Source organism: Pelodiscus sinensis, chromosome 2 (assembly GCF_049634645.1).
Source record: "Pelodiscus sinensis isolate JC-2024 chromosome 2, ASM4963464v1, whole genome shotgun sequence".
NCBI lineage: Eukaryota > Metazoa > Chordata > Testudines > Trionychidae > Pelodiscus > Pelodiscus sinensis.
The window spans coordinates 229,603,326-229,617,252 of NC_134712.1; the positions used below are offsets into that span (position 1 = coordinate 229,603,326).

The 13,927-nt window shown below is 41.9% G+C and overlaps 1 protein-coding gene across 2 annotated transcripts in view; it reads right to left on the minus strand.

Annotated features, from left to right (window-relative positions):
• Positions 1-7,366: 7,366 nt before the first annotated feature.
• Positions 7,367-13,927, minus strand: part of KIF5B (kinesin family member 5B) — a 65,861-nt gene continuing 59,300 nt past the window's right edge. For both annotated transcript variants that reach the window (XM_075922660.1, XM_075922661.1), the window contains exons 25-26: positions 12,761-12,893; positions 7,367-10,429 (exon numbers count right to left, since the gene is read on the minus strand). In XM_075922660.1, the coding sequence (XP_075778775.1) occupies positions 10,423-10,429; positions 12,761-12,893 (140 nt within the window). In that variant the 3' untranslated portion in view covers positions 7,367-10,422. The remainder of the gene's footprint in view (positions 10,430-12,760; positions 12,894-13,927) is intronic.

Sequence of the window (13,927 nt, forward strand, 5' to 3'; positions counted from 1 at the left end):
TGACCTATGAAAAAAGGCTGAAAGAACTGGGCTTGTTCTATTTGGAAAAGAGAAGATTGAGGGGGGACATGATAGCAGTTTTCAGGTATCTAAAAGGGTGTCATAAGGAGGAGGGAGAAAACTTGGTCTTCCTGGCCTCTGAGGATAGAACAAGAAGCAATGGACTTAAACTGCAGCAAGGGAGGGTTAGGTTGGACATTAGGAAAAAGTTCCTATCAGGGTGGTTAAACACTGGAAGAAATTGCCCAGGGAGGTTGTGGAATCTCCACCTCTGGAGATATTTACGAGTAGGTTAGATAAATGTCTATCAGGGATGGTCTAGATCAGGCATGTCCAAAGTCCGGCCCGCGGGCCAATTGCGGCCCGTGTTCCGGTTTAATACGGCCCCACAGGTAATTTGGCAATATCTATCTTTTATGGCCCCCAACGAATCCATATGTATTGAGAGGAATACATTGTAAAATCTCAGTTAATGTCAGTTGGTCTAAATCAGTTATAAATATATTTGGACACAACATATATACTTGGTGTTATGTTCCTGTTCATATTTTTTGAACTTAAAAGTTGACAGACAACCTTTATTACCAATAATATGTAATGTACTTTACAATGTTCCTGACATATATTTCAGCTTCCTGGATTTTTTTTTTCATCTGGCCTTCAGATATGAAAGGCAGAGTGATTTAACACCTGTTTAGATTTGTCATCCATGTGATGAAATGAAAAGTATGCCGTTTGCAATAAACTTTGCATAAAATAGTTAATTTGCATTTAATTTTAATGGTTCAAAGAATGTCAGGCAAAATGGTCGGCCCTCACGCATGTTCACTTCATCAAATCTGGCCCTGTTTGAAAAAAGTTTGGACACCCCTGGTCTAGATAGTATTTGGTCCTGCCATGAGGGCAGGGGACTGGACTCGATGACCTCTCGAGGTCCCTTCCAGTGCTAGTATTCTATGATTCTATGTAAGGTGTCAAAGGAAAGCCAGTCTCACACTTGTTATGAAATGCTCATAAAATTGTATTGACAGGGGGAAGCAGAGGGGGCAACTGTCCTGGGGCCAGTGAATACAAGAGCCCAGAGCTCCTGGCTGTGGCAGTCGCCTGAGTCCCAGGCCCTTTAAATCACTGCTGGAGCACTGTGCACAATGCTCTATGCAGCACTGAAGGCTCCTTGGGGTAGGTATTCTGCTCTCTGGGCAGCACTAAAGGCTGTCAAGCCCCAGACCCCACATGCCCTTCCACCCAAGAGCAGGGTTCCCCACCCTGCCACCTTGCCCAGAGGCCCAGCAAGCCTGTCAGCTCCATGGATGTAAATAATGGTGTATTTCCATTATATACGTTCTTATAGTTTGTATCAAGGTGTTCATCCCCAGTAGAGGTGAAAAACTGATTTTCTGCCAGATCAGGGATGTTTATCCTCCCCTCTGTTGAAATGTAAAATCAATATTGTCTTGCTCACAATCACCATCTGAGATAAATCTCACAATCCATCATCGTGTTTAACAAAGCAAGCAGCACTGGGAAGAGCTTTATCTGGGAGTGCCCTGCAATGGTTTACTGAACTATAACTGGAGGACAAGAAAAGCACCTGTTTAAATGAACAACTAGTGCATTTCCATTTTTCAGAATGGGATTACAACCAGTCTTGATTGGAAACACTGCAAAAAAAGTTAGAAAAGTGGATGTGTTTTTTCGGCATCCCTGTAAACCTCGTTTTATGAGGAAAAAGGGATGTTCTGAACGGGTTTTTTTTCCCTGAAATTTGGCCTCATATAGACAGGCCAAATTTTGGAAAAGCTTCTTTCAGAAGTAAATCAGAAAAAGATATGCAATTTGCATACTACAAATTGCATTTCTTTTTCCAGTTAACCTTTGTAGTGTAGACATAGTCTAAGTCTGAGAACTGCTCCATCAGTAGCGAACTCCTGCTGCTTGTTTGGACGTGAGATTGCTCTTGGGAAAGTGATGTATGCTTCTCCAGAGTAAGGACATTTCTTTACAAGGGCCAGGCCAAAAAGAAATGGTGATTACAGATGAGGATGGAATATGTCCTCCAGTGTTATGCAAGTCTTCATAACCTGTGTCCAAGGGATTCCAGGACTCGAGGTTGTGGAGCCATGTGAGGGGAATATTGTATACTACTGTACAACTTTTAAACTACTAATCTAAGAATATAATGATTTATAAGTGTTTTTTATATAGCTATACAAAGAGGTGAAGGAGGATTCCAACTCAGACCTTGTGGCAATTAGAAGACACTGGCAAGATGTCAGCCTGCACTGTTTCTGACTTAGTTGAGAGCATGAGTAAAGCTACTTTGTATATGTGGGCCCATGGACACGGCTTTGAAGAACTTCCAGACTTAGGCACATGGCATGCATGTATACCTACATGTGAAATATATAGAGGAACCATCACTTAAAGATATCTTCAGAAATCTCCAGGTAAGAAATAACTGAGTATGGATTTGTTTCGTTTCCACTCTGAAACCTAAGTGAAATTAATTTGCTGTGGTGTTTTAGAAACCAGATCGGGAGATTGCGGAGATCAGGATATTGTGAATTCTGCCAGTGCCACAATTCCATGGTCTCTGTGGAAGAGGGGGGGATCGTACTCCCTTTTGCCAACTTATGAAGTAAGTATCTTCATTAGGCGGATGGATTGTGCTTGAAGCATGGATAGGAAGTGCAGACAGGTGTACCTGACAGTTCTGAGTTTTATAAAGTTGCTGTGCAAAGAGGACTTTTGAGCAGTCCACCTGCCCTGGACAGAATGGTTTTAGAGATCAGAATGGTTTTTAGACACATCTGAAGAGGGATGCATTGGAAACTACTAAGAATGGGTGCAGGGTGGTTGAATTGGACCCAGTGATGGGATGTATAAACCCCACAACAGCGATGAAGGGATAAAGCCCTGTCAATCACGTTAGGAGTGGAATAAAAGCTTAAAAGCAGAAAGACTCCAGCAGTTGCAGATAGTTTGGGGACAGAATAGATGGTGGCTTCACAGGGAGACTCGTGGAAGTCTTCACAAGTGCTGCCCTCAGGAAGATCCTTTACCAGACCCCATCTGCTTCAACAAGGAGACAGCTCTTGTTTGCTGGAAGAATAAGATCAGTTCAACAAGTCTCAAGGCAAGCTGGTAGATAGTTGGTACAGCTACCCTCTTTCCCTTTCATGACTAGGGAATCTCAGGCCATACTAAAAGTACTCGACAAGTTAGAACCAAGAGCCCCAATCTCTTCAAACTCAATTTGTATCACAAATACTCCTCTCCTAGCCAGGCAGGGGTGCCCTTGGGATTTTTCATTGTTCATACAGTAGGAGTTGCCCATCAGCTTCCCAAGAACTGTGATCAAGTATCAGAGGGGTAGGCGTTAGTCTGAATCTGCAAAAGTGCATCTGACGAAGTGGGTCTTTGCCCACGAAAGCTTATGTTCCAACACTTCGGTTAGTCTATAAGGTGCCACAGGACTCCTTGCCGCTTTTGCAAGAACTGTGATGACGCTTGTGAATACACTTTGTATTCCTCAACCATTTCAAGGTAACTAGAATAAAAGATGGGTTAGAGAGCCCTAGCATGCTTTGCTGAAGTGCTTCAGTGTAGACACACACCCTACACCAATGGGAGGAGCTCTTCAAATTCCTGAGGGTCATACCTAGGTCAAGCTACTTCCTACCAGGATGTTGAAGGATCACCTAAAACATCCTATTGCATCAGCACAACACCCCTTGAGTAGCAGCTGTTGAAGTTGAGGAACAGAACACAGAAATGTACACTTTATGGAGCCACTTTACATTTTATACTATTGCTGACAGAAAAATCAAGCATCCACTGATCCCACAACTGATTCCATAGATAACTCCAATATGTTATGAGCCATTAAATGAATTCCTTTTGTTCACTCTAATTCGCCCTAGGTTTGCACAAACCACACTGAGTCCATTTTTAGAACAGTGTGGGAGGGGATACATGCACATTTTGGTATTTGGAACAGATGTTGCAGGGCTAATTTTCCATTCAATTTGCAAGAAAAAGATGCGAAAGGTGATGTCTCAGCCCGGTTATGGCTATTGTTAGGCAGATTTAAGAGTGCTGTTTTTGCCACTTGCCTTTTCTTCCTGGAGGTAGTCATGAAGCTTCCTGAATAGCTCAGAAGCAGAAGGCAGTTAGGATGCTTAGTTGTATTGAACTAGCACAGTGTATCTCAGGGCTACTCAACTTTGGAAGCCCGGGGACCACAGTGATACAGCACATGCTGAGGACTGCAACTTAAGTGTGGTTGCATATACATGCAAAAAGCTTTTTTTACACTAACAGGCATGAGTACAAAGCACTTCCCACAATGTCCTGGTGCTCCCAGCACCTCCCCCCGGGGCTAGAAACGCTGGCACCCTATACCCATCTGTTCCAGCCAGCCTGTCCGCTTGTGTCTTTCAATGCTCACCCTGCCTGGGAGATGCTTCGCCATTGTGGAGCATGTTCCCCAGTGGAGGCCATGGTCAAAGGATCCCACCCACAGGACGCATGTTGAGCCCCACAAACCCAAACCGCACCACAGGCCGCAAACAAATGGGCTGCGGGTCGCATGTTGAGTAGCCCTGGTGTATATAAATACTCTAGTTCAGTTCTGGATCAGCTCAGTGTAGGTTTGTTTCTTTTCAAATATACAGATTCCAGTAGGTTTCAGTGACTTTTAAGGTGAAGTAACAGTTACTCCCCAACCCCAGTCTAACATCTTGCACTACGAGTACCACCACCGTAACTAGCAATACCTAAAGTCAACAACAATTTAGTGACTGGTTTTGTCTGTGCTTTCTGACAATTAACGTAAGGAAGCAGCACAGAGGGGTTAAGCAGGTTGTGCAACAGGGATGGGGTAAAGTGTCAGGGTATCCTAGATGCTTATTAGAATGGGTGTAGGTTCTTTATTACTCAGCAGTGGAGCTTGGGCTGAAGGCACAGAAAAGGACAGAACAGGCAGAGCCAGGCTTGGGGAGGAGTGGAGCTACATCTAGAGACAGAGAAAAAGTGAAGGCAGAACTGGGCCCGGAGGCTGAATGGGGTCTTCCCTTCCTGCCCTGCATCATGGCTAGCTCCCAGCTCCACACTTCCCCTCCCTCACAATAACCCATGTCACCTGGTTTGATAAATACTGATCTATACCAACAAAGACCCTCCCACAGGCACAAATAATATCTGCATTGAAGCACTACAGTGGTATAGCTGTAGCATTTTAAGTGTCAAAGCATTTTACTGTCAAAGCCCTGGCATAAAAAGGAGGTCCTAGTATTTTCCCTCTGACTCCTGAAGTGAGGGGAATTTGTTGCTGCATTTCCGGCTGCCATCCCTATCTAAAATGGGAAGGCCTGAGAGCACAGGCACTGTAAGGGAGGAGGTTGGGCTGTCTGTGCATGTATGGCACCACACTGCCTTACACTGGCCTTGCTAGCCATCTTCTGCATTCCTCAGGTTGGCCTCTGCTTCTGCACGTGGTTAGGGAGAGAAGCAGATTGTGAACATACGCTTCTCTGGCTCACCACTCTAACCTGCCCCCAAGAACTGTATCTAATCAAGGGGATGCAGTGGAAGGTTTGTAATGACTCCCTCCTGTACCCAGGAAAGAGCATACTGAATGAAGTATTTTAAAAGGCAAAATAGCAGTTAAAAATAAGATAGAAGGATAGTCTTGGATATTAAGGAAAAGGAACTGACTGCTATAGTAAGACTTTATCCAGACCCGTGTGACCACTATTAATGAGCCAAAGTGAAAGGGCTGCACTGAGCAATTAGGGAAGTTTCTACTTCAGGGGAGGCCATTCCAACTTTTTGAAAGTGGCTCAAAGACTGCACTTATCTATGGACAAGTGAGAGATCTGGGATGCAGACTGGGTGCAGAAGGGAGCTCAGGGTAGGATACTGGGGTGAAGGACAGGGTGTAGGGTCTAGGAAGTGGTTTGTGACCAGGGGTAGGGGATTGGGGTCAAGGTCAGGATATGGGTGCAGGAGAGGATTCTGGCCTCGGGTTTAGGAGGGAGTGCAGTCTGGGAGGGAGGTGGGGTGCCAGAGGCAGGCTCTGGCTGGGAGGCACTTACCTAAGTGGCTCCTGGCCAACAGCACTCTTAGGCAGGATTCCCTGCCTGCCAACAGTTCCAGATCACCCACCTCCTGAACTCCAATAGGAGCAAACCCAGACCATTCAAAGTAGCTGGCTGTTCCATGTAGCTCTCTGCACTGGGGGGAGGCTTGCACGCTCTGGGGCTCCTCTCCAGCAAAAATCTCAGCTGCTACTGGGAGCTGAGAAACTGTGAGATTACCGCCACTCCCAGCAAAATCTCTTGGGGGGGGGGGGGGGGGGAGGAGAGAATTGAGGTTCAGGGCTACCCACAGACCAGATTAACTCTTCTGGAATCCCAGGGCTAGTAGATTGTGGGCCCCTTAGGCTCTGGGGTGGGACCAAAAATGAAGAGTTCAGTGTGCAGGAGAAGGCTGCTGGGGAGCAGGTTAGGAATGGGGATGCAGGAGGAGTTGGGGTCTTTCCAGGAGGTTGGGTTCAAGAGCGACTGAGGGTGGGAGGGTCTGGCTGGGGGGTGGGGTGCAAGTGGAAATATGAGGTCTGGGCACAAGGGAGGGAGCAGGATGGGAGTGTAGGGTCTTGGTGGGAGGGTGTGTGTGAGGGTGATGGAGGTGCAGGGTCTGGGCATGAATCTGGGGGGCACTTGCTTGCTGCCCCCTGTGGCTCCCATTGGCTGCGATTCTGGCCAATAGGAGCAGCAGAAAAAGCCACTAGATGAGTGGTCTCCCACACTGCTTCTCCCCCGGCCAATGGTAGGGGGAGCGGCAGTGCACAGAGCTATTTCCTCCCCTGCAGCGGGAAGTTGGCACTCCAACCACAGGCGGGAGGAGGAAGGGTGCAGAGTTGGAGCACCAGAGAAGGCTCCCTGCTGCAAGGGTGGGGGAGAGAAGGGGCAGAGCCCTGAGCCTGTGGCTCACCTGCAAGATAGTCCACTGATTTAGAGAAACAGTAGGCACTGTCACTGCCTCCATCTTTGTGGTGGATCAACAAATCCATTGCTGAAGTAGTTCACACCATATTTAAAGTCTAACTCTGGATAAGATGCAATCAAGCTTGGAAGCTTTTCATACCATGAATTTACTAGAGTGTAAAAACCACAAACTTAAGATTGATGGACAATCTTTTCCCAACACCCAAGATGCTGACATTAGCTATACAAAGGCTCCAATAAAGTGAATGAGTATAACAATCATAACCAAATGCAAAAAACATTATCTTGTCAAATGAAAATATTAATCTGATTCAATGACAGTTGCAAGGTCTTAATAAAGTTCAATACATTTCAAAGACTTTTTTCCTCTTTATTTAAACACAGATACATTTACAGCATGCAGGTAAGTTAAAACTAGATGGCGTCTTCCCCAATCCAATTCTATTTTAATGCATCTTCATGTACTGAAATTAAGTCACTGTGTTCCACAGGTAGACTTGTCATCTCATGTCAAATTTAGAGTTACACACAGTAGTGAGTCAGTATTTAAGTTATGCAAATAATTTAGTTGATCACCATGAATAAATATTATTCTTTTATTTAATTCAGTTCCTACTCTAAACCATTTAAAAAAATATGATCCAGAGGAACATAAAAATAAAAACCACTCCGACTGCAAACTGAAACAGCAATGCATTTAACATTCTATTACAGATGTAATTTACAAAACAGTAACTTGTCCTTTCCAGACGACCTACCATAACTGAATCAAAAAGAACAAAATAGCAATTTCTTTGAAAATTGTAAGATGCAATTCTTGGTAAACTTCATAAAAGCTTAAAATAAAAAAAAGCTTAGATATAAAAAAGTGATGTACATTTTGAGCTACATGCTAGTTACAGTTTATTTTACTGCTTATTACACAGCAATGTTCAGCACCAATACCCGTGATACATTACTTACAGGAATGGAACTACCATCTACATGAGAAAAAAATCCTGCTTCATCTGAGAGTATTTCCAAGGAAACCAGTTTTTAGCTAATGTAAAGTAAAATATGTAGAGGTCTGAAAACCAGCACTTAATATTGAATGATAATGGACAGGGCTGTTTCCATTAAGAGGACTCAATTAAAAACCTATCAACTGCTACTTCACTGTTCTCTATCCTTGATATGCTGCTTTTATCATGCTTCAACAAACACTCTAAAGAGTAAAAAATACATCTTTAAAGAGTAAAAACTCCAAAACAGTGTGGATTTCTGACTGATGCAAACAGATTCAACCTATCAAATCAAAACTATTATAAAAATCAAGCTGCAGTAGTTACAAGGGAACCAAAAAAAGTAAGTTGAATTATGATCGACAATTTGACTGTTCTACTTTGTATAAAAAGTTATTAAAAGTGATTTGGCATTGATGCCCTTATGGTGTTTTACATTTTCACAATGACTGATGAATAGCCAAAATAGGACAGACCACTAATATTAAAGATGACATTAACTGGCTCTGGAAAAAACAGTTTGAACTCTTTCATATCACTAAGTTCCTTCCCTCTCAATGATCTGGCAATTCATGTGCATCTTTTGAGAAGGACCATTCTAAAAACATAGTGGCTAAAACCCTAGGAATAAATTACACAAATGATGGAATTGCAACATTAAAAGCCTGAACTTAACCTCAGTGGGTGTTGAGTGCTCAAAACTTTTGAGAATCAGCTCAAAAATGAAACAGTGTTTTGTTATTAGCCAAGTCTACACAACTATATTGCAAAGAGAAAAAGAAAAAAATCTGATACAACTACTTCAGAGTATATATTTGAAAATGTCTGTCTCCATTACTATTGGATTTCAATTCCTTATCCAGTAGTTCAATTGACTTACTTTCTCAAATCAAAAGTTTAAATTTCAGCTTAAGAACTCCAGGATGTATACGGTATTGGAGATACAAGAACTGAATCCTTGATTACTCTAGCTCATTTCAGTATACACTAAATTATTGAAAAATATTCGTTTGTCCAACTCAGTTGACAGTGAACAGGTTCATCAGAATGAAGCAGAATGTTTTCATTCCATCAAGCTATTCTATATGTAGAATCAAGAACGAACAGATGAAATATTCTATTGCCAAAGCCTTTTCCCATGTAAACTTAAGTTTACTCTTGTTACTTGTACAATATTGAATTCAAAATAACCCAGTAATGGGTATTTAATAAGATAACAGTTAAACAGCCTTGTTCAAACTGAAATCTTTAGCTCTGTGGTTTTAAGATTAAAGTGCCTAATGGCAGCTGTCATAAGCACACTTCAGTACTTCCACACTGTACAAGCAGTATTAGTCCTGGATAGGCCCATCGCTAAGGGGGTGCGGGGCCTAGGGCACTCTCCCAATATCCCCCAAGCCCTGCCATGACTCTTCCCCCAAGGCCCCTCCCCACATGACATGAGCTGGAGGATTACTGGGGGCGCTGGTGTGGGGCAAGAGCAAGGATCGCCCCTTCTTGCACTCATCATGGCAGCAGGAGTCTGAGCTACCCAGCAGCTTGCTCCACTGCCTTCTCCCAGCCCTGTGCACTCTGACTCACTGCAGCAGCAGCAGCAGGAAGCAAAGTGCCCTGGCCTCAACTCTAGCCCACTCCCCGCAAGCTATGCAGAGCTTGGGGAAGTGGACCAGAGCCAGGACATTTAGCTTCCCACCAGCATAGTGAAGTGGAGCACAGTAGGTTGGGTGATAGGTAGCGGAATGGAACTGGCTGCTGGGTAGCTCCAGCTCCTGCCATGGTGATTATGGAGGCCTGAACCCTGACACTGTCTTGTGCCAGGCCACTACCCCCAGAAAGCTAACACAGGAGACCGTCCCATCCATAGGATGGCTGATGTGGCTGCCACGGAAGCCTCCAAAGCACAGAGTCTGGGGCAGCCACCCCAAGTTGTCCTATGGACAAGACAGCTCTTCTCATGGCTACACAGAACGTCGTTTTAGGAGAACTTTAGTGTACAGTGCTGTTCTAACAGAGTGGGACAAATAGTGTTATTTAAAGTGACAAAAATTAAAAATTACTTCAACATTATTCCATATGCTCTAAGACAAAATGTACACAAGTTAAACTAGGAAATTTGAACTAAGATTTCTCTTATACATTCAACTTGGCACAGTGCAGACTAAATTTAAGACATGAAAGACAAACTGTGTAATGGACAGAGCTACACCTGAAGTAACATTTTTCAAGACGCCAAAATTGCACTCTAGTTTTGTTGGGAATCAGAATTTGTAGGAGGGGAGAGCGCTGTACAGGCCAGGTATAATTTATACATTTTCAAAAAAATAATCTTACAATCCCCAAAGGGAGAGATTATTGTCATGGAATGACTTTCTCTGCATGATATCCAGTCATCTTCATAATGCATTTACTTTTCAGCAACTATTAAAACAAAAAAAAAGACAGTTAAATACATATGCACACATATCCCAGACCTGAAATATAATCCTTTACATTCATTAGGAACACAAGGTGCTTAGTGCTATTTTCAATATCATACCCATTTCAACATTTATTTGCTTTTATCCAATGGATGGTCTGAAGTTTGCTTTTTATCCTCACCATGCCAAAATGAACAGAATTTTGGCAATTTTCAGGGTGTAACATTTTCAAAAGAGGAGAACTGGGGTTGGGTGATAAAGATACATTCAAAGCACCTGATAAAATTACTCTTCAAATTGAATCTTTTCATCCGTTTTAGAAAGGTGGTGGTGTTTGGAAGGAGACATTCTTATTTACTAGTCATCCCCAAAAGACTGGGTTGTATGAGTAGTAGACAATAAATACCCTTCTTGTTTTATTATTTTTGCATGAAATCCATTAATTAAATGACATTACCTAATAAAAAGCAAACTTCTTGTTTCTTACAAAACCCCTAAAAGCCTGCCACGCAGTAAGATGGGTTTCAAGTGTGAAGTATCCATACTAACCCTGGCAGTACTGGTCAAATAATGTGCCTATATTTCTAATTTCCCTGCCGCACCCCTTCAGAACAAATACATTGGCTGGAAAGGGGGGGGGGGGGGGGGAGAGAGAGAGAGAGAGAGAGAGAACAGGTGACAAAGGGTTTTTTTAAAAATATGATCTACATATTCAGGAATAATTATTAGTTTTCAGTGGTAAAACTAATGCAACTGCTCAAAAAGAGCATAACCCCATTTGTTAATAAATTCGTATACTGGTAATGTTTACTCTTTACGATTTTTGCATTTAACTCTACACAGTAGGAGCCATTTTAATGGCTTTGATATACACATGGAACTTAACTGCCAACATCAATGGGAATTTTGCAGATCGGTGTCAAATAGAAGTTTCACAGCTTTTCAATTAAAAAAACTTCTAAACATTAATATCTGACTAGCACAAATGACAATCCCTCTTTTCCTTTCCTCTCCTCAGGGGAAAACTGCAATAACCTGATGCAAAAACAATTTTCTTAACATTGATGACAAAAATATAAGGCTTTCAAAATTGTCACTTATGGCCCTGAACTGGGTAAGCTGCTGTACTTAAGTCATCAAACTAACAGTCTCCCTGCTAGAATTTCTCAACACCAACTAGTGTACAACTTAAAAGAATAAAAGTTCCTTTTCTTTTCCAAGTGAGATGCTAGCTTTTACATGAGAGTAAAAGAAAGTTAACACACAGAATTCTCTCAATAGGAGAGAATCACCTTGGTACCTAGATGCTAATCAACTGCCAGCATCAGATAGTGTCTGGACTTCAAAATCTTGTACTTCAAACTCCTGTTCCCTGATCCCTTTCTACTACCAAAAAACAAAAAGCATAACTTCTAATAGCCTTCAACAATTTTTAAATCAGTATAAAATAAACTTTAGAAAATAAGTTAATAATAATTAGGAAGGAATGGAATTAAGATAGAAGTCAAATTCTGAGAGAAATATTACATATACAGGGTTCTAAGTGTGCACTGCCCTTCAGTTGAAGATGCAGATGGTTTCAATTCAAACAACTAATTGTGCAGCAGATGCTCAGACAGATGGAATATTCAAATGGGGTTGATGTTTTATGGTGAGCAGAGGGGAGTGACAAACAACCTATTAGTGTGAAAATATGCTTTAAGGCCCAGATCAACACTGGTACTTAAATCTGTGAATAGTCCCATTGATTTCAATAAAGTACTCATATACTATAATATATGCTCAGATGCATTTTTTTAAAATCACATACAAACCTCAGTTACTGAAGCTCTTTCGTATTTGTATATTAATTTAAAAGAACACCACAATATGATGAGTTTAAAACTAATTTTTTATCCTTGAAGGCTGCGTGAAGCAGACCCATTATTACTTTAAACTCGGGCTACCCATTACCAAAAAATTAGGAGGTGAACAACACAAACAGCAGCATTTTTTTAAAAATCTACATTAGATATTTTATGCAGTATGGTTGTCGCAAACTGATCTATATATTATAGTTTTTGTATTTTGTTCAATTAGAAATAGGACACGTAACTCTAGAACTGCCACTTTACTTCACTACAGGATTTTGGTTTTACAAAAGAAGGTAACAGTATGAGCTGAATATTTTAGCATAGTCCTCTAATTCCAAGATATGGTAATACGAACAACAAGTTAAACATAGAATACTAAAGTGTTTTTGACAGATGGATTACAAACACAAACTATGAAACACAGTGGTTTAAGGAGACACTAAAAACAGCCTCTACCAAACAAAAGAAAAAAATCTTACACTTTATCCTGACGTCCTCCACCTCCACGCAGTGTGACTGGCTGACTGTTTTGAGTAAACACACCTCCCCCACGAATTGCACTTGGATGAGTTGGAGAAGCTGCTGGATGCTGGCCAGGACGGATAGGCTTAGCTACACAAAATAAAATGTGATTAGAAATCACACACAAGCAATTCTATCATGTGACCTTTTACTGTTCAAATTTATTAATATTTTGTTTTATGACACCCTGAAAAAATAATTTGTACTGTATGAATCATGCTTTCTAAAATGAGAAAAAAATATATGAAAGTTACAGTGGCAGAAGCTGCTCCCTGTCCAAAGGTGGAAGTCCAGCTTGTTGCTAATGTATATGATGGACTCTGCAGCTCCCGTCAGATGCTTCCTTCAAAAAGCTGAATCATAACACTTGTCAGCAATCAGATTCACAATGGTCATGTGTTCTCTTACATCCTGGCTAAATATCTTACTAGCTAGCTGACAGGATCAGCTAGAGAAAGTTTGGGGCCAAGGCTGAATACTAGTTGGGTAAGTTCTTATCTTGGCAAATAGCTTCTTTTTTGTCACGGAGAAGCAGCTATGGCTACAGATTCTCTTCCTCTTTAGGACTCCCCCCAGGAGAAGATGAGAGGTCAGGATCAGGAGCACTTCCACTACTTTCCAGCAACTCAGCATGGAAAGGGACTTTCTTCCCTCATGTTTCCCCAACTTATAGACAAAATAATAAAACAGGCCTGGGACATGTCCCATTTCCCTTGTTGGACTCTGAAGTTAGAGTAATTTCTTGTGCCTAGATGACTTCAATGATAGGAAGAGAGGGGACAGTTCTGAAGCTAGGATTTGGGAAACACAAGAAGCTTGGTGCTTGTGTTATATTTAAGGTTGCTATACTTACCAGAGAAATCTGCATGCACAATTTTGTAAAACTGGACTAAAATAGTTTACTTCAGCTCTCCTTCCTTTCCTGTCCAGCTAGCTTCTTGCAAGAAATTTTTTTGTGGGGTATGGGGAGGGGACCTTTCACAGAAAGCCACTCTCTTAATGGCCGGGGCCATTTTCTAGAACAGTGGTTTCCAAACTTTTTAAGATCCCTTTTTGAATTTAAGGGCAATTCAAGATCTACCTCAAACACAAATACTCTTGCCCCTCCTCCTTTATGCCCCTTC